Source organism: Chiloscyllium punctatum, chromosome 22 (genome assembly GCF_047496795.1).
Source record: "Chiloscyllium punctatum isolate Juve2018m chromosome 22, sChiPun1.3, whole genome shotgun sequence".
NCBI classification, from domain to species: Eukaryota; Metazoa; Chordata; class Chondrichthyes; order Orectolobiformes; family Hemiscylliidae; genus Chiloscyllium; species Chiloscyllium punctatum.
In genome coordinates this window covers 24,586,889-24,614,456 of record NC_092760.1, presented here as the reverse complement: position 1 = coordinate 24,614,456, position 27,568 = coordinate 24,586,889, and the positions used below count along the sequence as shown (strand labels likewise).

Here is a 27,568-nt window from a genome sequence, read left to right as displayed (position 1 = left end):
AGTGAGAGAGGGTCATGTTGTTTTGTGGCTAGTTGATGTTCATGTATCCTGGTGGCTAGTATTCTGCCTGATGTCCAATGTAGTGTTTGTTACAGTTCTTGCACGGTATTTTGTAAATTACATTATACAGACAACAAGCAAAAGTAATGTCATTTACATAATACCGTGCAAGAACTGTAACAAACACTACATTGGACATCAGGCAGAACACTAGCCACCAGGATACATGAACATCAACTAGCCACAAAACAACATGACCCTCTCTCACTACTATCCTTACATACAGATAAGGAAGGACACCACTTCGACTGGGACAACACATCTATCCCAGGGCAAGCCAAACAGAGACACGCACGAGAATTCCCAAAAGCATGGCATTCCAACCAGAACCCTATCAACAAACGCATCGAGTTAGACCCCATCTACCACTCCCTGAGAAAAAGAACAGGAAGTAACATCACCAACCCAAACATATAAATAGAAAGCAGAAATCATCAGCAGTGCTAAGCCCGGAGACCCACTGAAGATGTTACCTAGTAGGGTGACAAAATGTCTGGAAATGAACCTTCAAACTCAGCGAGCAAACCTGCATCTAATAGGCATAGGTTTAGGGTGAGAGGGGACAGATTTAAAAGGGATCTAAGGGGCAACTTTTCAGGCAGAGGATGGTACATGTATGGAATGAGCTGCCAGAGGAAGTGGTGGAGGCTGGTTACGATTACAACATTTAAAGACATCTGGATGGGTATATGAATAGGAAGGGTTTAGAGGGATATGGGCCAAATGCTGGTAAATGGGGCTGGATTTAATGTAGGACATCTGGTCAGCATGCATTAGTTGGACTGAAGTGTCTGTTTCTGTGCTGTATATCTCTTGGCTCTAAATGCAAACTTGTTATTCTTAACTGTTTAAATCTGAAAATTGTACATATAATTTAAACTCCTGACTTACTCTTGACCTTCAAGTCATCTTTAAGGATGCCTAGTGCTGTGTACTTCTCTTGTTTAGAGAGACCATTCTATTCTGAGCTGTGGCTTCCTGTCTTCCCATTCCCAGCAGCATAATTAAGCTTCACTTTTTGATCTGCAGCTCAGACCTGTCTGCTAACCCCTTCATTCCAGGCATTATTTCATTGATAATACATTTAATAATTAAAATTTGCAATGAAAAATTAATCTGGTGTATATTTTCAATAGCTCTTTGGCATTTAATTCATGCTGATGGCAGCTTCCTGTTTCTATACCAGTGCTGATCATCAGATGTTGTGATGCCACTGATTTATGGATTACTACCCATTCAACCAAGCCGGTACCGGCCTGCAGGCAGCTTAGCTGTATCTTCAGCAGAACACTGTGCGTTTCTCTTAACCTTTGGTTCCTTGGCTGTGTGAGCTTCCATCCCCACATTTGTTACCCCTCAAGAACCCAGCTGAAAATGAATCAAGTGGGGATGATAATTATATACTGGTTGCTTTCTTTATAGCTGGTTGCTGTCTGCTTCTTGTTTCAGTACCTATTCTCGTGCCCAATGTTTTATTTTGCTGCTCTCTAACTGCAAACAAATTTGAATGAATTATGTGTTTAAAATGAACAGCTGTGTTTCCAGCTGCTGCTGGGGTGAACCGTGCTGAGTTTCAGTGGAAAACGTACACTCGCTGGGCTGCATTTTGGGTTGTCAAAGATCTTACCTGTCCCTCTAGCTACTACAGCTGTGTCATTCTGTGCCTGCTTTGGGTATTTTGAGAAAAGCTGCTGGGTGTCCAGTTAGTATTTTTTTCTCATTGTGGCCCTGCCCCATGGTTGTTTTATTCTCCCCAGAATAGACATTGAACTCCACGGGGAGATTCGGACTCTGGAGCAAGCAGAGACGTTTATTTACTGCAAGTTCTTTAAAGTTTCGAGAAGCATGTTATTCACCACGAGTCCCTCTAGCTGTTAATTTTAGTGACTGCCACCTCCTTCAGTAATATCCTTCCTTTTCTGCAGATGAACAAGAGGATGCATCTGATCAATTATTTGTTAATTCGAGTTCAAACAATACAGATAATGGGACAGCGAAGGAACCTGCAGTCCGGACTACAGGTAGCTACTTCCTGATTACATTTCTGAATGGTCTAGCTGTTGTATCAAGATTGCACCACCAATTAAATTGTTTAGCTATCTACCCTATAAGCCATTTTAAACGTTTTTCATTTTCAGCACTTATTCTTGTCCATATTGCACTCCATTTTTTGTCATTTGATCACTCACTTAACCTGTCCTGGTTCATTTCTGTTCTACAGTTCACATCTAAGGTGAACTGCTCAATGTGAACTGTTGCCAGCAAATTGTTGCTGACTCCTGTAGTGGGTGAGAGGAGGAAGAAGCCACAGATGATAACTGTTTTTATTTGTAATCCTGGCTTGCAGGTGGGTTGGGCTTACTCGGAGCTTACACAGACAGCGAGGATGAAGATGGTCCTGACACTGAGCCACAAGAGGCAGAGCCACAGACTGGCAAGCCTGCAGATATCGACAGCACATTGGCGAACTTCATGGCGGTGAGGATTAGGTTGACCTTGCAAGCTCCGCGCACAGCCAGCGTCTTCTCTTCCTCTCTACTCAACGCCCCCACCCTGAGCACAGCCCTAATTTCGCCCAGCTTCCATTCCTACATCCTATGTTAATTAAGTTTGAGGGATTTCTCTTCTAAGGTATTATCCCTCTCTTCTCTGGACAAGCTGACATCAATCCTTCCTCAAAAAGTTAATCCTAGATTGCTCTGTCAATGCAAACCACTGCACATTTCCAATTTCATTCCTGTCTAGTCTTCGAACATGGCAAGTTTTGAATTCTCCCAGTCAGATTTCCTTAGCCAGAATAGTGTCAATAAAAGTTTAGTCATATTCAGAAGTCACTTCCGATATCTCCCTGCCATCCTCTTCCTTCCTTCAGCTTTGTGATTTGCCTCCTAATTTATCCTGCTCCAGTACGCATCTCCTGTTTTAGCTAGGAAGGACTGCACATACTTGGTTCTCATTCCATTTTTATTGATCAGGTCTGTAAAATGGTTTCTGTTTCTGTTGTATAGTTCTCTGGTTTTCCCTGAGGATCCAACTTCGCCACCTTCCTATTTCTCATCGGTATATTCATGCTATCAATGTCATCCAAAAGCACATTAACTTGCATATGTATGTTAGCAACCCCCGCTTTGATTTTCCCCACTACTTCCTGCTGTTGTTAAACCATGGGAACATTTGCCCAATATCCAAATTGTTTGCAAACTTGACGTCATACTTCAACCAATCAGAGACCTATTACTAAGACCACCTTTTCCCACTTCTGTAACGTAATTCTAACTTTTTCTTTGCTTTCCCACTGTTGAAACCCTCATTTGCCTTGTTACCCATAGTTGCAATTATTCCAGCTCACTCCTAGCTGGCTGCACGGTTTCTATTGCAGCAACATTCAGATTCTGCTTTTGATATCCTAATTTGGAGATGCTGGTGTTGGACTGGGGTATACAAAGTTAAAAATCACACAAGCCCAGGTTATTGTCCAACAGGTTTAATTGGAAGCACTAGCTTTCGGAGCGCTGCTCCTTCATCAGGTTGTTGTGGCGCATAAGATTGTAAGACACAGAATTTATAGCCTTTCCTGCTTGCCTGCATTTCTGTAGGAACTTGATGTCTGTTTCGATATGTGCGATCTTCTTGGAGATCCTGTTCACTTTAAGCCAGCAGTTAAGCAGGTTATAAATGCTGTGTCTTACAATCTTATTCTCCACACCCACCTGATGAAGGAGCAGTGCTCCGAAAGCTAGTGCTCCCAAATAAACCTGTGAGACTATAACCTGGTGTTGTGTGATTTTTTAACTTTGATATCCTAAATTGTCATGTTCTATTCATGCACCACCTCATGTTCGCCGATCTACTTTGGGTCCTGGTTAAGCAGTGCCTTGTTTTTAAACTCTTTACTTTTTTTTCTCAAATTCTTCCGCTATCTCATCTGTCTTTGAGAGCTAGTCCAGTCTAACAAGCTTCTGAAAAATCTGTACTCATCTAATTCTGTCCTCAGTATCTCAAATCACTCCACCCTTGATGACCATTCTTTCAGCTGGTACCTTAAGCTCTGAAATTTCTCCCAAAACATTTTCACAACTCTTGTTTTCATTCTTTAAGACGCTTCTTAAAAAATAACTGATACTTTTAAAGCCCATGCAAGAACGGGTTTTTGCCACCTATATATCTCTCTCCATTTCTCTCCCTAAACTAAGAGCAAACTGTTTCTCCCTCCTCTTCTTTGTTTCCACCCTACCTACTTGCTGCACTGCTCTTCCACCTCAACCAGCCTGCCATCTCCATGGCTCCCAACTCCCACAAATTGGAGAATGACTGCCAGTTCCTGATAGACTTTATGTTTTGGTTTTAGTTGTTGGAAATTTATTGTCAGGAAATGTTGTATAGATAATGAGTCACTGTTGTAAGCCCTTGTCCATGTTCAAATGCATGTGAATTCATAAGCCTCACAGGGATTTGATCGTTTTGCTTTGTAACAGTTGGCCCTTAACAAATCTGTCTGTGCTCTAAACTTCTGTCTGGTAGATTTGCACTTGTGACAGAGAAGGTGAACAAGTGCCTATGGTTCTAATTCTGAAAGTTTGTGCACGCTGGAGGAAGGAATATAGCTCTGGGCAGATAAAGCAAATTATTACATTTATCTCCAGTCCTTGATCAGCCACCCCATGTTTCCACATGTCAAGATGGAATTTCATTCCCTGTCAATTTCAGTTTTTCCCTTTAGTTCAAATTGCCAACATTCATTGTCTCTTTTTTCTGAACTAATAAAACTCATTCTGGTACTTCAGCAATCAAGGTGACTATTCTTGACAAAGAGAAGTTTCAATGAATCTGGGTCTTGAGCCTATTACATGTTTTGACATGTCTTTAGGATCAATTAGAAGTTGTAGGTGTTATGTGTCAGTAACTAATCTCCTGACTTCCCCAAAGCCTGTCCATCATCGACAAGGCATAGTCAGGAATGCTTGACACCATTCAGGACAAAGCAGCCTACCTTTATTGGTACTGCATCAACAAATATTCATTCCGTCCACCACCAATGTGCAGTAACAGCAGTGCATACCATCTACAAGATTTGTTGCGTTACATCACTTGGCGCTCTTTAGACAGCACCTTCCAAACGCTCGATGACTATCATCAAGCAGGACAATAGCAGTACCACCTTTGAGTTCTCCTCTAAGCTTTCACCATCCTGACATGTATAATATATGGTACAGATCAACATCCTGGAACTTTAGCACCATGGGTCTCCTTACACCACAAGGCCTTAGCAGTTCAAGGAGGTAGCTCACCACCATCTTCTCCATGGCAGTTAGGGATGGACAGTAAATACTGGCCCAGCTAGTGACATCCACATGCCACAAGCACATGGAAAAGAATGATGGAGCCTTTGTTTTGCTGAACTATCCTGAATGTGCAGCATGTATTTGCCCTTTGGCACTCCTCTACAGTGTAGTGGTCGGAGAAGTGGCTGTTCAATTTCATTCTTATAATATTTGAGAGTGTCAAGCGTGTCCTGGTGATAAATGCATTTCATGGAAGTGATTACAAGAATTGATCGTCACAAATTAGTGTTTGTAGCCTATAGAGGTCCTCAGGTAGTGGGGAAAAAAATGATTACCCAGGTTCTCCACAGGCTTGGCGTAACAGAGACTCCACCCTACCTCTTTACATAGCACTTTGTTTTTCACTTTATGCTAGACACTCTTTCACCTGTGCATTTGTTTTCACTTGTACTTTGTCCTGTGGAGCAAGGCTGTTATGCTAAATTGTTGATGTATTTGCAATTTTCTGATAAGATAGCTGTTGCAGTAGCATAGATTGGAGTTGAGCCATTTACCTGGCAGGCAAGGCACTACCCCTTCAGTTGCTTTCAGAATGGTGATAGGACCCTTAAATCATAGAATGTGCCATTTACTAATGAGAAAGGGGGTGTGGTTGCCACACTGATACTTCCCACTCCTGTCGCCATGGATATCTGGGTTCACCAACACTGCGTCAACTGGGATGGCTTCTAGCCAGGAAATTCAAAGGGGGAGCTCATCATCTAAAGGCAAGTGACTTATTATTTTCTTCAATCAGGGTCCGATGTAGTATTTCCAATCCTGATCAACAAATGCCTCACTCCTTCTTTCAAGCATCTCACTATGTTTCATATCCGATTGCACTGCAAATGGTCTACAGGCGAAAGTGGCAATCACCTTCCACTATCATTGTTCCACAGAAAATAAAGACATAGGCAACTAGTTACACCTGTTCTTTGATGTTATAGGGTTGATTTTTTGATTGTTACCTGTATGTTCCCTGTTTAGTGCAGCTTCTCTCACTCCTCAGGACCATCCATTAAGAGTGGGGAGTTTAAATCCTCAGCTTTCAAGACTAGAACTAAAGATGTGGCTGACTGAATCCAGTTACAACTTGACCATTAGACATAGGAGCAGAAGTAGGCCATTCAGCCCATCAAGTCTGCTCTGCCATTCCATACATAATGCAATCTTTTCCATCTGTATGCATAATCCTTCTTATAATGCAGATCCTGGATCAAGGGTATAGGATTCTCTGCATGGGAAAATGTGGCCTGGTTTTTGGATGCCAATCAGAAATGGGTTTTGTGGAAGATTGACTGACTGACTGGGTGGATGCTGATTGGATATTTTCCCTTGTGGGGGAATTTAGACAGGTGCCCTGTTTTCCTTGCTTAAAGACGAGGAGGTTAGGAGAAATTTGGAGGGTCATCTGAGTTTGGAATTCTCTTCCCCAGAGAACAGTGGAGGCCAGAACATTAAATGTGTTCAATTCTAAGTTAGATTGTTGATCTACCGAGAGTCTAGGGTTATGAGAGTGCATGGGAATGAGAGTTGAGGTCATGATCAGTTCAACTGTGATCTTATTGAAGGGCACACCATGCTCAAAGGGCCAAATGGTCTACTCCTCCTGTTTCTTATTGAACTCTTTGAGTCCGAAAGGCATCATTGGGTTGAGTGTGGGCTGAATCAATGCTTGTTCAAGTGTCATGTTTGTATTTCTGTAAATGCAGGAGATTGATGCAATTACAGCACCCATGCCTGTCTCTGAATCAGTGGCTACTCCCACTGAGACGCCACTGCCAGCACCCACACCACCACGACCAGAACCCACTGCTCAGAAAGCTGCAAACAACCATAAAAGCAGTGAAGTGAATGCAACAGTGGAAGGCAGTCACGTGGGAACTGATTGGCACTACGATACACAGTACTCACTTGCTGGAGGTATGTAATTGGTACATGTCCAGTACATTGGAGGTCTGTGATTGATTAATATTATATATGGTGCTCAATGACTGTAACTGTTCATCATTGACTTTTCTGAGCATAGGAGACCAGTCAGCCTATCAAGCCTGTTCCACCTTCTTGAAATTTCCAATTTCATCCCATTCCTCTCCCCTGTGAACCTGCAAATTAGACCTTATTATGTATATTTCTAGCTGCCTTCTGAACATTGCTGTAGAATCTGATTCCACCTTTATTTATAGGCACTATGTTGTGATCTGAAAAACTAGGTGATGAATTTTTCCTTGTTGCCCTTCACAATTATTTTAAATCTCTGACCGCTGGGTGCTGGTATTTTTATTTGAAAGAAAGCAGTGTCCCCCTATTTGCCTCAACATCTGGGGAGCATCCCAGCTTTCCATTTAATAATGTACCTTAAGGGGGGGGGGGGGGGGGGGGGGGGGTAGCATGCTTAGTATCCAGTACCATGGTCTGTTCCCTCTCTTGATTTAATACTCCCAAATTTGATAATAATTTGCAAATTTAGCAATTATGCTGCCTTTGTCTAGCTGCTAGCCCCTTTAATAAGAAAATAATAATCCAAAAATGGAGCTCCATGGAACCTGTCTGGTCAGAAGAATGTCTTTCACCGCTATGCTCAACCTCCCATCCCTCAGCTAATTCCTTACCCACCGTACCGCTATGACTTTAATCCAATGAGCTTCGAATTTTCCAAATAAATCTGTGCTGTGGTATATTATTAAATATCTTTTTGGAGGTCTATTTATACAACAGCTGATACTATTAAATAAGGATTTTGGATTTGGCAGGTGCTATATGAGGAGCCTTGCTGCATTGCTTCTTATAGATGTTACACACTGCTGTATTGATACTGAAAGAAGTGCATATTGAAGGTGGTGGATGGGATGCTAATCAAAGGGTGTTCAATTCTGAATAGTGTCAGGTTTCTTGACTGTTGATGGAAATGGCAAGTTGAGAATATTCCATCACATTCCTGCCTTGTGCTTTATAAATCGTGGGCAGGCTTTGAGGAGTCAGGAGGTGAGTGCATGGTCCTCAACCTCTGACCTGCTTTTGTAGCCAGACAATGGGCAGGCAGTGCCCAGGTTGAGAATGGGTTCCATTCTGGAGTCCGTTCACAAGTTGGGACAAAATGCAGGACAGTATAAAGCAGCTGTTTGTAAGTATGGGGAATGTTAATGTGCCACATCTTTAAAATTAACCTTGTATGGGATTTGCATTTGTAACTATGAGCATTCATAAATCGGGGAACTGGTCCAGTTCAGTTTCTGGTCAGTAGTTACCCCCGCCCCCCCAGGTGCTTGGTAGCGGGGATTCAGTGGTGGTAATGCTAGCTGATGGTTAGGGCAGTGGTTACATTCCTCTTGTTGGAGACAGTCATTGCCTGGCACTTGAGTGACATGAATGTTACTGGTCAAGAAAACTTTCCTATACATAAAGTTAAAAATCACACAACACCAGGTTACAGTCCAACAGGCTTAATTGGAAGCACACTAGCTTTCGGAGCGCTGCTTCTTCGTCAGTTGGTTGTGGAGTACACAATTGTAAGGGGCAGAATTTATCGCAAAAAGTTATAGCAACTTTTGCTATAAATTCTGTATCTTACAATTGTGTACTCCATAATCACATGATGAAGGAGCAGCGCTCCAAAAGCTAGTGTGCTTCCAATTAAGCCTGTTGGACTGTAACCTGGTGTTGTGATTTTTAACTTTGTACACCCCAGTCCAACACCGGCATCTCCAAATCATTCCTATACATATTTTGGGAGTTCTTCTCTTTGCCCTCCATTCTTTCTCTCTCAAATGCGGGCTTTCTGCCTATCCACAGTGCATTCAAATGCTCTGGAAAACATTAGAACCCATTGTAGCTCCATTTCCAAGTTGTTGGCTGATCACTTATAACTGAGGGAACTTTAGAATTCCTGTCAAAATCTAACTGATATGAGGTACATCTTCCTGCCATCTGCAACAAATTCTTAACATGGTTTCTTTCATAGACTCCATTGCTACTAGAGCTTTCTGCTGTCAGATTCATAACTATTATGTCTTTATTCACACACTCATCTGAATTGTTCATTAGTGAGTTCGACGTACACCTGAATCCAGATCTCTTTGATCTGGATCTCCAATTTCTTCCTCTGAATCCTTTGTTTCATATTTGGTTTTGAATACTTTATAACAAGTTCTGGATTAGTGGTGCTGGAAGAGCACAGCAGTTCAGGCAGCATCCAAGAAGCTACTTGGATGCTGCCTGAACTGCTGTGCTCTTCCAGCACCACTAATCCAGAATCTGATTTCCAGCATCTGCAGTCATTGTTTTTACCTACTTTATAACAAAGTTCGGGGTAGTTCATGATATCCATAATATCTATATCTTGTACTTTGATAAAGTACTTTGTCTTTACTATATGCTATTGTTGACTGACAAAATCTGATTACCAAATCTATGACGTGAAATGATTTATTTTCTTAAATCTGTGGTCACTATCTCCTTGAAATCTCTTGCTAAGGTTAGATTTGTGTTAGGTGGTTATGGTGTCTTTCAATGTTTGTAAATGCTGCAGTTATTACTTATCTTTAAGAACTTGATTGCCTTCCACGTCTCTTATTCCTGCACTCTTTGCGAAATGTTTTAATCTTTGAGAAAGCATGTGCAAACATGCATATGCAATTCTAATATAGTTACCTTCGTTTCCTAAGTTTCTATCCCCCAATGTTCATAACACTTGTTTAATTTCCCGGTTGGAGTAGTTATTTTCCGTCAAAGGAATACAGTAGTGTCCTGATTGTGGAAATTGCAAATTCAGATATTTCCAAATACAAGAGCTTTATTGTCTTCCATATCCAGTTGCATCTGTTTTCTCCATTGATAATCTACTTTAATAACAAGAATATTTCACTGAACACTTCATCCGTGCTGATTAAATGATTAATTCTGGCTATTTTACAAGGAGTAGGCATCTTTTCAAAGATTTTGTGAGCAGTCGCAAATTTGAAACTGGTGGAAATCTCAAATTCTTCAACTTTGTCCTGATCCTTTTTACTAAGTGTCTCAGTAGCATGTTGTTCATATGGGAGATATGCACCTGCTGTTCAATGCTGCACAATTGCAAAACTGCATCCAATACGTTGATCACTGATCTGAAGCTTCTTGTGACCAATACAGCACCGTCTCTTTGATCTGGATCTCCAATTTCTTCCTCTGAATCCTTTGTTTCATATTTGGTTTTGAATACTTTATAACAAAGTTAGGGGTAGTTCATGATATGGTCGTACTTTTGAATCCGACTGCCTCTAATGTTCATTTGCTTATTGTAAATCCCAAATATTGTTCCCCTCTCAAAATTTTCCATAATATCGCTGTTCTCATTTCTAATAGTACAAAAAGAGAACTATAACTGTCAATTATGATCTATACCTAGATGGCCTCACCAATTTGTTAATGTTGTGTCCTCCACTTGTGTTGTATCACCGATAGACCCCTTTGTGCCATGAGTGCTGCTGGGAAGGAATACTTGCCCGGGAATTTTTTGCGCTTCTAACATACATTCTAGCAGCGTATATTTATCCTCACATTTAACTCCAGTCAAGAGATCTGTCCATACTTGATACTTTGGCACAGTCCAGTAACTTAAATTTGGAATTTCCAAATGAATTTTTTGTAGTCTTGCATCCAGCCTCCTGAATTCTGTTATGTACCCATTGGTGCTACTAGCCTTAGTCTTTCTAAATATGTCCAAATCTGACTATGCATCATTAGCCCTAAGTAAATCAGCTTTTTAAGTATGGAAGTTAACAAGCTGTCTAAATCTTCATCCATGATCAATTCTCCAACACCTTGCATCTTAACTTACCTCTGTGTGGTGACAAGAGTACTCAGGCTATTTACCACTTTAGTAAAGAAGTAACCTAGATCCCCAATTTAACTGCATTCTTCCAATTTTAATAAAGTTCATTTTCAGAAAATAGGGGCGTGCAATCATACCCTGAAACATACCTCAGTATGCCAAAGGATAACTATTTAAATAGGATTCAAGACCACATGAGAGCGCTTCATTTCACTCAGCCACAATCCGTAAATCTCACTCCTTTCCATATTTATATATACAATTCAGACCCAATTAACTTCTAATTAATACATCCATCACTTTTTTTCCTCATTCCATTAGATATGAAAGTAATGATCATGAAAGTAATAAAAATGATCATGAAAGTAATAAAAATATGGCAATTTCCAATTTGAAATTTTCAAATTACTATGCTGCCCCAACATCTCAAACACCGCAGGTTTTGGAGAATTACTGATTTACCCGCCTTATGAAACATAGAAGGAGCAGGATTAGGCCATTTGGCCCTTCAGGTCTGTGATGCCATTCAATATGATTAAAGCTTATCGTCCAACTCCATACTCTGTTCCTGTTTTCACCTCATACCCTTTGATTCCTTTAACTCTAAGAACTATAATCCATTAATTTTATGAAAACATTTAATATTTTGGCCTCAACAATTTTCTGTGGCAGAGAATTCAACAAGTTCACTACTCTCTGGGTGAAAGGATTCTCCTTGGTCCTGTGAGCCCGGTTCAGGACTCCCCAAGTCATCAGTCACTTCCTTCCTGCATTTACCCTGTCAAGTTTTGTTAGAATTTTATGAATTTCAATTAGATTCCCCTCGCCCATGCTTCTAAACTCCAGTGAATATACAAGCAGTCTCCAGATTGCGAACGAGGTACGGTTTTGAGTCCGTTCACAAGTTGATTTGTGCACAATTTGGAATAAAATGCAAGACACTGCTTATAAGTACAGGAAATGTTCGTATGTCAGAGTTTTGAAATTAAACTCCTGTACAGCATCTCTTTGTAAGTATGAGTGTTCATAAGTCAGACATTCATCAATTGGAGACACCGTTAGTTCTAACCAAACCAATCTCTCTTCATACATCAGTCTTGCCTTCCTAGGAATCAGTATGATAAACATTCATTGTACTCTGTCTATAATCAGAATGACATCCTCAGGTAAGAATGTCAAAGCTGCACACAATGGTCCAGGCGTTGACTCACCAAAGTCCTGTACAATTGCAAGAAGACCTTCTTCCTCCATACTCAAATGCTGTTGCTATGAATGCCAATACCATTTGCTATCTTTACTGCCTGCTGCTCCTGCATGCTTGCTTTCAGCAACTGGTGTACAAGTCCATAGTATTGCACCTCCCCCTTCCCCAAACTTCTGTCATTCAGATCACTTCCCTGATTTTGCTGCCAACTGTGGATAACCTCACATTTATCCACAATGTTCATCATCTGCCATGCATTTACCCTCTCACTCACCTTGCCTAAATCACACTGAAGGATTTCTGCATTCTACCAGCCAGGTTGGTATTGTGTGCAAATGTAGAAAAGTGCTCCCTACTTTTAAGAGAGGGAGAGATTTCATTCTGACTACCCTAATCAAATTCTTGAAGTATGTTTAGCACCACCTTTCAGTAATCTATGCATGAGGGAATGCAGACTTGCACTAAATGACTTCTCAGTTCAACCACTTCAGTCTAGTAGCATTGGTGAATCTGGATAGGACCCCTCCAAGGTCAATATAACTACCTTGCTTTATAAATTGAATACAATATTCCATGTAGTGTTTAATGGGGCATACCTTTTGTAACCCAATTGCTTTGAACTAAAGGCTAGCATTTCAGGAGCCTTTTACCTTCACCTTTGTGTCTAGCCACTAGTTTTTAGTATTTTTACATTTGGGTCTTTAAACCTCTCAACTGTGTAGGTCCTGTGGTACATTTAGGAAACTACATGAAGAATACACTCTTACACGAATCCTATGATTTCCCATTTTTTAAAATTAATTCGTGAGATGTGGGTGTTATTGGTTAGGCCAGTATTTATTGCCCAGCCCTAATTGCCCAGAGGGCCGTTAAGGGCCAGTTGCATTGCTGTGGGTCTGAAGTTGCATGTAGGCCCGAGCAGATAAAGATGGCACTTTCCTTCCCTAAAGGATGTTAGTGAACCAGGTGGGTTTTTCCAGACAATTGGCAATGGATTAATTCATTCTAGATTTATTTTTAAAATTTGAACTTCACCATATTTCAGACCTGGGTCTCCAGAATGTTACCTGGTTCTTTGGATTAACAGTCCAGTGATAATATCACTAGGCCAGTAGCTCCCCTAAATACTAAATGCCATCCTGCAAGTTTCACCCAGAAACTTAATCTATGAATGACCGTTTGCAATTTTATGCTCCTGTGTACATGTTTACTGTGCCACCTAATTTGGTGTTCTTTATTCCTTCATACAAATCATTAATAATTTCATTAAACATCTGAAACTCCATTACAGACGTTTGGGAGACATTATCAGTTATATACTACCTAGTGGAGTATGTTCCCTAGGTCTCCTAACTAATTTGCTGCCCCTAAGTCAACCACCATCTGCCCCTCCTGGAGGACTGTATGCTTGGATGTAGATGTGTTTATGCTTTATGTGTAGCTGTAATGACTCTGCTGTTGTCTCTCTCTGAACAGTTAATGTGGATATGGGTGACTGGCAGGAGGTGTGGGATGAGAATACTGGCTGCTACTATTATTGGAATGTTCAAACTAATGAAGTGACATGGGAGCTGCCCCTCTACCTGGCTGCTCAACTCCAAGGGCTCCAGTACCAACACAGGTAGGTGCTTAACTGCAATGTACTCTGCCAGCACACTACCTAAGAAGCATTCCAGTGCTGTTTCTTGTGTAATGCTATTTGTCAACACAAAATGGAAAGATTTCAATTGTTGGATGCCTTGTGTTATACAGTATAGAATTGCATTAACCTTATTTTTAAATTAAAGAAAAGCTTTAAAATTGGCACTTGGTGTAAAGTCCATCTCCTTCCCTCACAACTGCACCCACTTTGGTGATATTGACCAAGGGTGATGGCCATGTTGTGCGCTGTATTGTGTAGGACAACTTGAGGCATCTCCATGGCACTGACTTGTCCCTGCGTTGGGCCAACTGCAACGATTACGAGTTAACGCTCAGCTGAAAGAGCATTCTTTTGCATCCACCCAATCCTGTAATTCTGTGATGTTTTATCCCATGTCATGATTGGACACATGCTTTGATTTTAATGCGTGTGATCTCTGTGGGAAGCCAGAGTTTTTTTTTTAGTCATGTGGAATGGACGGAAATGCACATTTGACAGTTGTTTACATCCGTTTGTGTCTTTCCATGAGAGAAAGTTTACCACGGTAATGGAGAAGATGCAGCAGTAGCAAAACACATGGCCCAAATTGAGGGCATTGAAACAAAGACAGACAAGCATGTGAGTACTTAACAAGAGGAGTAAGGGATTGAAGCTGGGAAGGGGCCACAACTTGAACTATAGTGCTGATATTACACTGATTCTAACCAAAGAAACCATATGCGATGTCTCCGCTCCTAGCAGTGTGAAATGTGAAGGGCTGTCTCGCCAGGGGGCCCAGCAGCCGATTTGCACAAGAGTAGGTTGTGATACGACCAGTGGCTCGTCGCTGTATAGTGCAAGTGGTGATCTTGCATCTATCTCTGTACCCGTTTACTATTGAGACGATGCAGAAGGTAACCGATTAACGTTCTGCGGGTTGCATGGAGGCTGTAGGTTAATAATTACAACGCAACCTGTTATTTACGACTTCTTTTATTTTGCTGGAGTCACTGAGCCTAAAGGGTTGGATAATTTCCTTTAACACTACAGTGGCTTGTTCCTCGTCCCCCTCTTGAATTTCAGTGAGGGAAGTGACTAAATAGCGAGAGGTAGAAAATGGTCAAGAGAGGTATTCAGGTTCATTGGTTGACTTTAGGATGAGAGTTGCTTCATTGTGGCCTATTACAGTTGGCACTGGTGCAAGCACAATCAGGTCTCTGTTCAAAGTGTAAATCCTTAAGTGCTAATGTGCTGGAGAGATTAACGATTTAATAAAGGCAATCAGAATTCCAGAGTGAAGATATTACAAGACAATTCCACCTTGTACATCATAACTTAGCTTTTAAATCCTGTAATTACAAGATCTGGGTTTATATTTCCAATTTATCATTCATATTTTCCAACCACCATTAAAAGTAGGTCACTCACTAATGTTCTAATTTTGCTATTTTCTTTTAAACACTGATCCTGATGCCCTGTTTGACCCAAAGGAGAGTGTGTGAAAAAGTTATGATGTCCAATTTTGTACGGTAATCCAAGATTATCCATTCTATGTATGCACCGTTCAAGAGTAATGGATGGAGAAGGGTCTCAAGACAGTGACGCAAGGAGGGGCTCACATTTCATCGTGCTGTGTAAAATACTCCTAGTAGTACACACCATCTAGATCATGAGGTAACGAAGAGAAGGCTGAGGGGTGACCTGATGGTCTGTAAAATAATGAAACGTTTCCACTTGGGCAGAGGGCAAAAGTAGACACTGTATATATAAGTTTGTTGATATAAAACTGGGTGCAGAATTATAACTGACGGGGCCATAAAGACACTGGTTAAGTTGTTGGGATTTCTGGTAGACGAGGAGATAATGTGGAGATATGAACTTATCCACTCTGGGTATATAAATGTTGGTATCCCGAGAAAAATGGGGGTTCATGTCCATGAATTGCAGTTACAGACTTGTAAATATTGGACAAATTTTTTGCCGAGTGGGATATTGGTCTTTAACAGAAAGTGTTAGCCTTGCTGCAATTATTTAGGACTTTGGTGAGACCAGACCAGGAGTACAGTGTCTAGTTTTGGTCTGTTAATCAAAGGGAGGATAGACTTGCCTTAGAGAGGGTGGAACAAAGATTCACTAGGTTGGCTCCTGAAATTTGGAAAGAATGATCAGGTGGGCCTTTATTCTCTGGAGGGTCAGCCATTTTGAACACAAGAAATGTCTTTGGTCATTTGTGAAGCTTTGAAAATCTATACCAGTATGAATTCTGACTGTTCATCTGATGAGCATACTACAATTAAGATTAGATGCTGATGGAATTTTGATGGAGCAGTAAGTGGATTTTATTTCTAGATTATGATCAACTTGAATCTGGAATAGGCTTTAAGGATTATTTGGCCTGCTGATATTTATGTTCTTCTTGAGATCAGTTAGCTCAATTGGTGAAACAGCTGATTTGTAATGCAGAGTAACACCAATTAAATTCCCATGAAGATCCAACTTTCTCAACCACCTTGAGATGTGGTGGCTCTCAAGTTAAACCACTAACCGTTGTCCTTCTTTTTCATGAGGGAGAAACACTATGGTTCTATGGGACTAGGGTGGCTTTAAGTTTTACCTTTTACTTACAATGTGCTGAGGTGGGTGAGTGGCAGGGGGCATCTGTGGGCCATAACTGTAGTAGAGTGAGTCGCACATGAGAGCAGTGACGTTTTTAGTAAAATCCCTGGTAAGAACATGTGTCCACAGTTTCCTTCAAATGATGGTGCAACGGGTGTTGTCATTGGTACAAGTAGAAAGGCAGCACTCCTTATCTAGACTAAAGTGGTGCTAGAAAAGCACAGCATCCGAGGAGCAGGAGACTTCACCAGTTTCCTCATTTCCCCTCCCCCACCACCTTACCCCAGTTCCTAACTTCTAGCTCAGCACTGTCCTCATGACCTGTCCTACCTGCCAAGCTCCCTTCCCACCTATCCACTCCACCCTCCCCTCTGACCTATTGCCCATCACCACCCCCGTTCACCTATTGTACTCTATGCTACCTTACCCCCAGCCCCTCTTTCTCCCCCCCCCCCATTTGTCTCTGGACGCTACCTGCCTCCATTCCTGATGAAGGGCTTTTGCCCGAAACGTTGATTTTCCTGCTCCTCGGATGCTGCCTGTCCTGCTGTGCTTTTCAAGCACCACTGTGATCTAGACGCTGCTTTCCAGCATCTGCAGTCCTCACGTTTGCCTAACACCCCTTATCTATGCAGTTCTGGGATTCTTTGCCTAAGATTTGTGCCATTGCCTTCAGAGAGGAACATTTACTTTGTATTTACTCCAAGTCAGTTGTTTTTGAAGGTTAGCCATTAAGACAGTATGCTCACCACCAAGGTGGTGCTTTAGGGTTGATTTTTGGGAAATCAGAATTTGATTGTAAGTTTATAGGAAGGTATTAAAGATGGCGGGGGGGGGGGGGGTGAAACAAACGAAAATTGGTGTCAGCGAAATTTAAATAAATTAGTTTACAGTCGGTAAATAAACTCGAAGAGCAGTGTGAGATTAAACAAAATTTTTGTTTGCAAAGGCAATCAACGAAAGAGGTTTTGGTTCAATAGTTACAGCACTTTAATGCACCCCTTCAGTTAGCTTGAAGATTGTCACGCGCTCCCCCGCCTCCCCACCCCCTCCCCCACCCCTCAGTGGGAGGTTAGAGCAGGAGCATGGCTGTGTAACTTGATCCATGCAAGCTGGCAGCCATTACTGCTTCAGGTTTCGCAGGCCCACAAGTTTACACCTCAAGCCTCCACTTGGGTTTCCAGCCACCACTTCGAGAAGTCCTGGCTTATAACTTCAATGGAAGAGCCACCACCCCAGTGCCTTGATTACTCACTGTCTGCAGTCACAAAGCTCCAGTTTAAGTTTCACATCCTGTGTTTAGGAGCAATATGCTGACCAGGTGTACAGTTGGATTTATTTACAGCAAAGCTTAGGAAGGTTGGATTTCTTCTTTATTATAGCTGTGTGGTTTCTGACAGGTGAGGTTTTTGACCATTTCCACTCTGAACATAATGGGAGTAAACCATTCAGCCCCTTAAGGATGTTGCACCTTAGTTGGTCATTTACTTGCTCTGTTTCCTGAATAGCTTTGCTCTATTCTTTTTTGGATTTTCAATTGAGCCCAGTTTGTTTGTTTTTGTGTAGGCAGAAGGAACTCTGGGGGAAAGATTTTTTAGCATCGCATCACCCCACCTCCAATTTTAAGATTCTGTCTCTTCATTCTGGTGTTCCTTGACCAAAGCAAAGAATTTATCCTTTCACTTCCATCATTTTAAACTTGTCAATTAGATTGTCCTTGATCTCTGTATTCATGAGACTGCAAGCATAGTCTGCAACCTACCCACAGAATTAGGTTCTCTTTACCATGGTTTAATTCTGTGAATCTGTACTCCATCTCTTTAAGGCCAATCCATTCTTCTTGATGTACTCCAAGTGGGTTCAAGCCAACATTTTAAATAACTGAGAGAACTTGCACATTGAAACCACAGAATCTGATTATGTCAGGATTACCTATATAATATGGAGAGAATGAACAGCCTTTTCACGATGTGCAGCAGTATGGGTTTGACAGTAAATCTTAAAAGGGGTTAGCAAGATCATCCAGTTCAGGCAAGGTGTGTTGCCACAGAATGTTTGAAAAGTGCCTTGAGGAAACACGCGTTACCATGTGTTGTCTTTCAGCTCCATGACCCTGTCCGCTGGCGAGGTGGAGAGTAGTTATCAGCACACAGGCGTCTATCACCATGACCAAACTGTGACAAAGCCAGATGGCAGAAACCTGAAGAAGAAGGTAGGGGTGAAATAAGGTGATACCTGTTGCTTTTCTGCAGGGCAAAGGGGCAACAAAAATAAAATCTTGTGCGGAAGCCTGCATTTATTTCGGTGGGGCCACTGATGTCCAGGTAATTTTGAATTGCGACCGTTCTGGTTCCTTTGTGTGTCATGTCACCAACCTGCGATTTTCTGCTTCCAAAGGAAGTTAACGAGAGCGTGTTTGCACTGGCCAGTGAGAAGGAGGAACGTTCTGGTGTGGCTGCGTCTCTGTTGGCTCCACTCATCCCTGAGGAGGTGAAGAAGGCTGAGGAGAAGTGGCGGAAGAAAATAATTTGCCAGGAGGAAGAAGGTGCTGAGGAGGACAGTAACAAGAACAGCAGCATCATACCTGCACAAGAAGCAGCTCAAGAGGATCGTCCAAGTTTGAACATTGGCCTGGAGAGCACAGAGGAAGAGGAGGCTGTGGAGAAAGAAGAGGAGGAGGAGTATACCCGGGAATTGGAATTGGTACTGGAGAGAAAGAAGGTGAACTTTTATTCTGTTGAATTGATGCAAATTGTCTTAATTTAAAAAGAAATTGAATGTTTATGCTTGGCAAAATTAAACTACCATTTGTAATCTTCAATCAATTGCATGTTTATTTGAAACCACTTAGTAAACAAGAAGTTCTCTGATTTATAGCAGAGTAGTGTGTGGTGTACCATAATAGAACATTGGAGGTTGAAGTGTTGCTCTCAATCCAGTGAATGATGCCACTGAGGATCAGCCAGTGTTTACGCTTTGTTTTAATTTGGAATGAAATAATTGATCTGAACAGTGCAATGACATTATGGACTTGTTGCTGGGACTGGACATCTGGAAGGGTCAAGTGTACAGAAGCATATTTCAAAAATGCATCGATAATCACACTTGTCCCAATTTTGCCCAGAATAAAAGTGAGCTTGCCTGCTTGCCAAAGTCTACCAGAGTAAGAAGTGACACTGAAGATGATCTTTCAGTTTCACAGCTATAACATCTGGTCATCGTGGACAACATCCACAAAAATTAATGATAGCAAATGTTGCTTTGTATAACTTTGTTGTAATTGCTTTTTTATATCAATGGTCATAATTTGTACCCTGTGCTTACAGGCAGAGTTGCGTGCACTGGAGGAGGGCGATGCCAGTTTGACTGGCTCTAGCCCTCGCTCTGATTGCAGCCAGACATTAGCACAGGAGGGACAGGTGTCTGAGAACAGCAAACATGTCCACAGGAAAGGGAAGTGGCAGGCACTGGTTCGTACCTTCAGTCCCGAGTCTACCAGCCATACTTCAGATAACCCGGAGCATGAAACCACCCCAGAGGAAGCGCACCGACCTGAAACTGGTAAGTGGTTGGAGAAACTTCTTTCCAAGAATCCTGCCCCGATCTGGCTACGAAGCTAAGCCTCTTGCTCCAGAATGTGGTCAGCACTGCAAGGCCGCATTCATAAACCCCACCAGCTGTCCACCTTGCTGCCCTAGCAATATAGTGTGCTTTCATTTGTTGCTGTGTACGCCCTCTAGATGGGACAATACCAGGCTAGCAAGCTGTGGCAAATACAGACATTCATAAACCAGCTCAGGTTTATGTCCAGCAGCATTTATGGTCACCATTGCAACTCCTGATCCTGTTGTTTCTGTAAAGCTGCCACAACAGTGCTGTATTGTTTAATATATCCAACCTTTAACATTTTCAGCATGATTCAAAGTGAAATGATCACAGTTTCTTCATATCAGACCATTTAGAAGGAGCTTGCCATAATCCGATACCTTGCCATAATACTCTCGGGGCAAGGGGCAATTAATGAGTCCGCCCCTTCCTAATAGCACTTTGGATACAACTATCCTACTTGGGCATAATTAGGTAATTGCAAGAAATGTTGGCATAGGTCAACAACACCCTGTATCCTGTGAAAGCTTTGTTTAAAAGTATAAATGAGTATGAGAGATTATGCTTTCATACCAATTTTTATGGCCCTAACGAACAAACATAATGATTCGCACTAACTAAAACTTTTTTCCACTTTGCCCATTAGATATGAGTCAAGACAGTGGACTAATTTCACTCTGCTCCTGAAACCAGCAGGAAATTAAGCAGGAATCACAATATAGCAGTCGTTTTGACAGTTATAGCTTGGGTGGTTGTTATAGGTTTAGGCAGGAAGGGCTTGGTTTGAAAGAAAGTGGTTGAGTGTTGTGTGTGACTTTGGTATAGCAGAGAATTGAATGATTTCTAAAACCTACTCGTCTATGCTCCTGCTTCACAATTCCACTCCCTACCACCTGACTTCTCTCTGCAGTTCCTGAAAAGCCAGGCGTTGATCCTGAGGAGAGTGACATGGATCTTGAAGGACCTGCAGAAAAGCAAGTAGCTGCACCAAAGCAATCACCAGAAGAGAAGGATGACCGGGGTGAACTAAAGGTGAGAAGGCCAAAGTCCAGACTGTGCTGGCATTCTAGCTGCCCTGTAGTTTAACTGCCCTGATTGTTACCTGCCTTATTGTGTGATGAGATGGTCTTAGGGTGGGTAGCTGCAAATATTCGAACATTAATGCTGACTCGTGCTCTTCTTAGTTTCAGATCGCTGAATTGGCAAACACACTCTCCAGTAAACTGGAATTCCTGGGAATTAACAGGCACTCTATCTCCAACTTCCACTTCCTGCTGCTCCAGATTGAGGTTTGAGACTTGACTGTTCATTCCACACAGTCTGAATTGCTGTTTGACATGTTCAGAGAAAGCTGCTTTGTCCATGCTGTATATCTCTGTGATTCCATTATGTCTGTCTTGGGTTTCAGACTCGAATATCAGACTGGCGAGAAGGAGCATTGAATGGCCAATACCTGAAACGTAAACTGCAGGAAGCTGATTTACAGATTAAACACTATGAATCTAATGCATCCCCAAAAGGCTGGTCCTGCCATTGGGACAGGTACGCACTCTTCTACTTTTTCACCTTTCACCTTTGACACGTGACAACCGAACTGTGACCTCCCCTCCCCATCTCCACATGACGACGTGGCAACAGTAGTTGCAGACTGCCAGCTCACTGCTAATTTGGTAATGAACCCGCATGTATACAAATCCTAAAAGCAAAACCAAAATCATTGGACCAGCCTAAAATGTAATCCTCAAAATTTGGCCATTTCTCTTGCTGAGGTTTGATTGTTGAAGTTGAACAGATAGACTGCTCATATAATTGTGTTGAGTAAGGGATTAACAATAAAGGGGAAAGGGGCGGGAGAGAGAATGCGCATGCAAGAAATGTCTGCGCTTTGCTGGAAATTTCTGAGATGGAATTCCTGAGCCGACTGCACAAGAGAAAGAGGGACAGTGCCTCCAGCAGCAGCTACGAGAGAAGACCAAGATTATTGCCGGAAGCTCAGGTCAGAATTATTTTCTTTTCTCTTACTACAGTTTCCTGTATCAGTTAAATATGTAAATGTGTTTTAATACATATATAAAAATTACTGTTTTATTTTTCAGCTTGAAGAATATTTTTTGCATCAATTCCTTCCTTGTTTGCTTCTAGATTAATGGGGATGTCTGAGTTACCCATCAGACACCCTGCTCACTGCCACCGTTATCAGGCAACAGTTTTCTCACACCAAAAACAATGATAATTGGGCCAAATTTTTTAAAAGGCACAGAATATTAATTTAAAAATACAAACCAAAATTGAATAGTGAGGTTTTCATTAACCTCTGCTTTTCCTAGTCAGCTAGGAGCAAGAGGTTTGAAACCTCCTGATGACCCAAAAAAAAACTTTTTTTTTCCACCTCTGGCAGGGTGTGCCCGCAGCTGCCCCCAAACTAAGTGTGTCCTTTCTGTCACGCCGTAGGGAGCACCGGCGCTATTTCTATCTCAATGAGCAGACGGGCCAATCACAGTGGGAGTTCCCTGATGTGGATGAGGAGGATGAAACGGCTGAGTGTGCCTCGAGCCTGAATGCTGGCAAGAGCGTGTTCTCTCCCAACGCTCCAGTGAAAGAAATGACTGCCTCAATAAGTGATCCGACAGGTATGGGGTTTTGCTGTCATCCTTGAGCTTGGTTGGCTTTGTCCTGCTGTTTGTGGCCAGAGCATACCTAGCAATGTTCCATGTTGTTGGTTAGATGCCAAGGTTGTAGCTGAAACAACCTGACTAGAGACAGCTTGTCTGGAATGTCAGTCTTCAGTCTTGCTGGAATGCTCTCAGGACCTATAGCCTCTGTAGTATCCAGTGTCTTCAGCCGTTCCTTCATGTCACGTGCAGTGAGTCAACTTGTCAAAGGACTGACATCTGTGATGTTGGTGACCACAGCAAGTGAATAGTGATGGATCATCTACTTGGGCACTTGTGGAGCATTTTATTCCTGTTGGTTGTTTAATAATTCACCACCATTCACTACTTAACATGGGGTAGTACTGCAGACCGTAGATCTCATCGGTTGATTGTGGAATTGCTTAGCTCTCTCTGTTTGGCTTGCAAATGATTCTGTGTTGTAGATTTACCAGGTTGAAACCTCCTTTTTTAGCTGTATTTGATCTTGCTCCTGGTATACTTTCCTGCATTTTGCATTGAACCAGGTTTGACGGTAATGATAGATTAGGGATATTCCCGGCCTTGAGGTTTATAGGTTGTGGTTGAATACAGTGCTGTTGATGGCCTGGCTTTAAGTCTGCGATGAAATGAGCTGGGCAGTATCCTTAATGTGCGGTGATCCCTCCTACCATTACAGTAATGGACAGGGGAGAGGTAATGTCACTCACTGGGCTAGTAATCCAGAAACTCAGGCTAATGTTCTTGGGACATGAGTTCAAATCCCACCATGGTGGGTGGTTAAGTTTGACTTATGTAAAAGTCTGGAATAAAATGTTAATGGTGACCAAGTCATTGTCAATTGTCATTAAAAACCCATCACTAATATCCTTTAGGTAAGAAAATCTGTCTTTACCTGATCTGGCTTACATATGACTCCAGACCCACAGCAATGAGGTTGATTTATGATCTCTCTGGTACAGTTAGGAATTGGCAATAAATCCTGGCCTATCCAGTGATGCCTACAATCCATGAATTCACAAATAAAGGTGCATCCATGACGGGTACCTCCGGTGAGAATGAGGTCAAGTAGATTTTTCCATCTTGTTCGTTCTTTCACTAGCTGTCCACTGTAGACAGCTTATCCTTTAGGACCCGAGCAATAGTGGAAGTAGGCTTGGTGATGGACATTGAGGTTCCCCAACACTGAGTGAATTCTGTGCCCTTGCCACCTCAGTCCTCCCTCCAAGAGAAGGGATTCTTGTGTAGAGTGTCAGGTTTAGATCTGTGACTGAAATGCTGATTTCTGGAGGATCTCTGGACCTACAAGGTCTCTGGAAGCAACGAGAATGCTGCTATCAACCTGCTGGATATCTGTATTCTCGACGGTAGGAGATCACTGCAAGAGGTCCTCCTAATAGATATTCTCTAAAGCAAGTAGGCTTGAACCTGGATGTCCTGGCTCAGAGTTAAAGACCCGACCACTTCAGTGCAAGAGTTCGAGTTCCCCTGGAGAGTGACCTGAGCTCTAATACCTTCAGCTGCTTCATCACTGACCTTTCTCCATTATAATTCATAAGTGGAATGTTCACTGATGATTACAGAGTGTTGTATACAATCTGTGCCTCCTTAGATACTGAAGCAGCTCATGTCTAGTGTAACAAGGCCTGGGCAATATCCAGGCTTGGACCGATGATGAGCAAATGACGTTCATGCTATACATGTGCCAGACAATAACTGTGTGGCAGATAGGAAAGAATCTAGCCATCACCCCATGACATTCAATGCCTTCACCATTGCTGAATCCCCCACTATCAATAATCCTGGGGGTTACCATTGACAGGAAATTGATCTGGACTACTCATGCTATTTAATGTAGCCACCAGAGCCAATCAGAATCCTGTAGTGAATAACTCACCTCCTTGACTCCCCAAAGTCTAACCACCATCAAAAAGGCACAAGTCAGGAGTGTAATGGAATGTTCCCCACTTGCCAGGGTAAGTACAGCTCCAATGACACTCAAGCTTGATGCCATCCAGGACCAAGTAGCCTGCTGGGTTGGCATCCCATTCACCACCTTCAATATTTCCTTGCTTTGCCGCCAACGCACTGGCAGCAGTGTGTACCATCTACAGGATGGATTGTAAGAACTCGCCAAGCTATTGCAACAGCACACTTCAAATCCACAACTTCCACCGTTTTGACTTGGAAATATATTACCATTTCTCGCTTGTTAGGATCAAAATCCTAGAATTCCCTCCCTGTTGGTACTGTAGGTGTTTCTGCACCAAATAGGCTGCTGTGGTTCAAGAAGTCACCTCACACTACCCCATAAACATATCTTTTTAGCAATCCCTGCATTGTGTGAATCAGTGTTTTAGCAATAAGATTTTGTGAATAGTTAATGAGCTGTACAAAGTCTGAAAACTCATGTAACCACCCTCCAGATAGTGTGCACAAGTTCCAGGGACCACTGTTGTCAAAGTACCTTACTGCAGCAGTGTTGGATGCTTTTTTTTTAAATCTCTGCTGGCTCTCTACATTTTTTTTTTCCCTGCCCTTTTATTGTGTGTCTCAAAACATCTCCACCCACATCATTGGTTGTGCATTATAGAATTTCTTCAGAACCATAGAATCCTTGCAGTGTGGAAACAGGCCATTTAACCCAAACGAATCTATGCTGACCCACCGAAGAATATCCCACCCAGACCCATTCCCCTACAATTCTATGTTTACCCCTGGATAATGCACCTAACCCACACATCCCTGAACTCTATGGGCAATTTAGCATGGCCAATTCACCTGACCTGCACATCTTTGAATTAGATTAGATTAGATTACTTACACTGTGGAAACAGGCCCTTCGGCCCAACAAGTCCACACCGCCCCGCCGAAGCGTAACCCACCCATACCCCTACATCTACATTTACCCCTTACCTAACACTATGGGCAATTTAGCATGGCCAATTCACCTGGCCTGCACATCTTTTGGACTGTGGGAGGAAACCGGAGCACCCGGAGGAAACCCACGCAGACACGGGGAGAACGTGCAAACTCCACACAGTCAATCGCCTGAGGCAGGAATTGAACCCGGGTCTCAGGCGCTGTGAGGCAGCAGTGCGAGGAAACACTCACACACACTGAGCGAATGTGTAAACTCCACGCGGACAGTCACCCGAGGTTGGAATCGAACCAAGGTCGCTGGTGCTGTGAGGCAGCAGTGCTAGCCACTGAGCCACCGCGCTGCCTTTATGCTTCAGTACATGAGCTAAGTACCAGAACCGCTTCGGGACTGTTTGTTTGTGTGTGTGTGTGTGTGTGTGTGTATATATATATATGTGTGTATATATATATATATATATATATATTGTGTAAAGCAATGGACTTGCCCATGTCAGTGGTACCATGGTCCAATTCCTTGTAGATATGGAAGTACCACAGCATCTGTGTGATGAGATCTAGAGCTCATTTTAAAAGTAGTTTTTCAATTTTCAAGCAAAGTTTCCCCACTGCCTCCAAGTGAAGTCTAGGTGTTATAATTCTGAATTGGAAATGTGTCGTAGGGAGTGATGATGTTTAAGGAATTGCGGAAACACCGTGTTGAGTAGGTTGGAACATGGGTTGTGTATTTGGAATTCAGGATGATCCTGTCTGTGGATGCCAAGCCCGATTGGTTGCTGATATTCTAGGAAGGAGTGACTCATCACAGTAATTGTGCTCTTTCTATAGTTACTTCTTTGCAGTGTAACTGTTTCCTCTTGCATTCAGGTACGATGCATACAGAGCTATGTGCCAGCCAGGTTGCAGTTTGTCAGCCAAATAACGCTGCTGTAAAAAGCAGTGTCCAACCTCCTCTCCCTCCTCTTCCTCCTCTCCCATTGGATCTTCCTCCTCCGCCTCCACCTCCACCTTCCTCTCCTCCACCACTGCCACCACCACCACCACCACCACCGCCTCCCAGTGATGATGGGGATATACAGGAAGTGGAGATGGAAGTGGAGAGTAAGGAGCCACCAGCACCGGGAACAGAAGAAGATTGTTTGGAAAGATCCCTTCTTAACATCATTCCAGTGACAGCAGTTCAACCTCCAGCAGTAAAGAAGGTAAAATTGCAGTGTTTATTGAAAAAAAAATTCTCCTTCTTACTCTGAAGGCTGCATTGGTTAATAGCTAAAACAGATAGACTGATACCTTCTGCACTAATCCCATCTGCCAACACATGTTCTGTCTTCCTGTACTCCCTGCCTGTTCAGGTAAGTACCTCCTAAACACTGCTATTGTCTCTGCTTTTGCCCCCTCCCGGGCAGCACATTCCAGACACCTATAGATCATCCTGCTTTTCACACACGCTTCATCAGCGCGAATTGGCTTTAACGTGACTGACGAATTGTGGACATCGTTTGGATAACGTGAACTTTCTACTGAGCGGGTATAGCGATTTTTCTATCACTGATCTACTACAGCGTGATTTTCTGTAGCAGTTCTCCACAGCTCATTTACTGCAGCGTGAGGTTACAGAGGAATGCAACTGTCAACTTTATAGCAGAACGACCTGCACCATACTGTGTGGGGAAAAAAACACTCCTTGCACATCTCCTTTAAGTGTTTTCCCCCTATGTCCCCTTGTATTTGACATTTCCTCCATGGGGCAAAGACTCTGACTATCCACTCTATTCAGTGCCGCTCATAATTTTATAT

General features: G+C 42.4%; 1 protein-coding gene across 2 annotated transcripts in view; it reads left to right on the top strand.

Moving 5' to 3' along the window:
- fnbp4 (formin binding protein 4) overlaps positions 1-27,568 on the top strand; it is a 43,876-nt gene that overhangs the window by 6,500 nt on the left and 9,808 nt on the right. The window contains exons 2-13 of one of the 2 annotated variants that reach the window (XM_072591901.1): positions 1,986-2,081; positions 2,408-2,538; positions 7,094-7,304; positions 13,874-14,018; positions 18,738-18,846; positions 19,032-19,355; positions 19,961-20,195; positions 21,151-21,272; positions 21,425-21,529; positions 21,649-21,782; positions 22,692-22,870; positions 26,639-26,973. In XM_072591901.1, coding sequence (XP_072448002.1) covers positions 1,986-2,081; positions 2,408-2,538; positions 7,094-7,304; positions 13,874-14,018; positions 18,738-18,846; positions 19,032-19,355; positions 19,961-20,195; positions 21,151-21,272; positions 21,425-21,529; positions 21,649-21,782; positions 22,692-22,870; positions 26,639-26,973 — 2,126 coding nt within the window. Of the gene's footprint in view, positions 1-1,985; positions 2,082-2,404; positions 2,539-7,093; positions 7,305-13,873; positions 14,019-18,737; positions 18,847-19,031; positions 19,356-19,960; positions 20,196-21,150; positions 21,273-21,424; positions 21,530-21,648; positions 21,783-22,691; positions 22,871-26,638; positions 26,974-27,568 lie in introns of those variants that run through there. The other variant, XM_072591902.1, reaches the window with a different exon arrangement.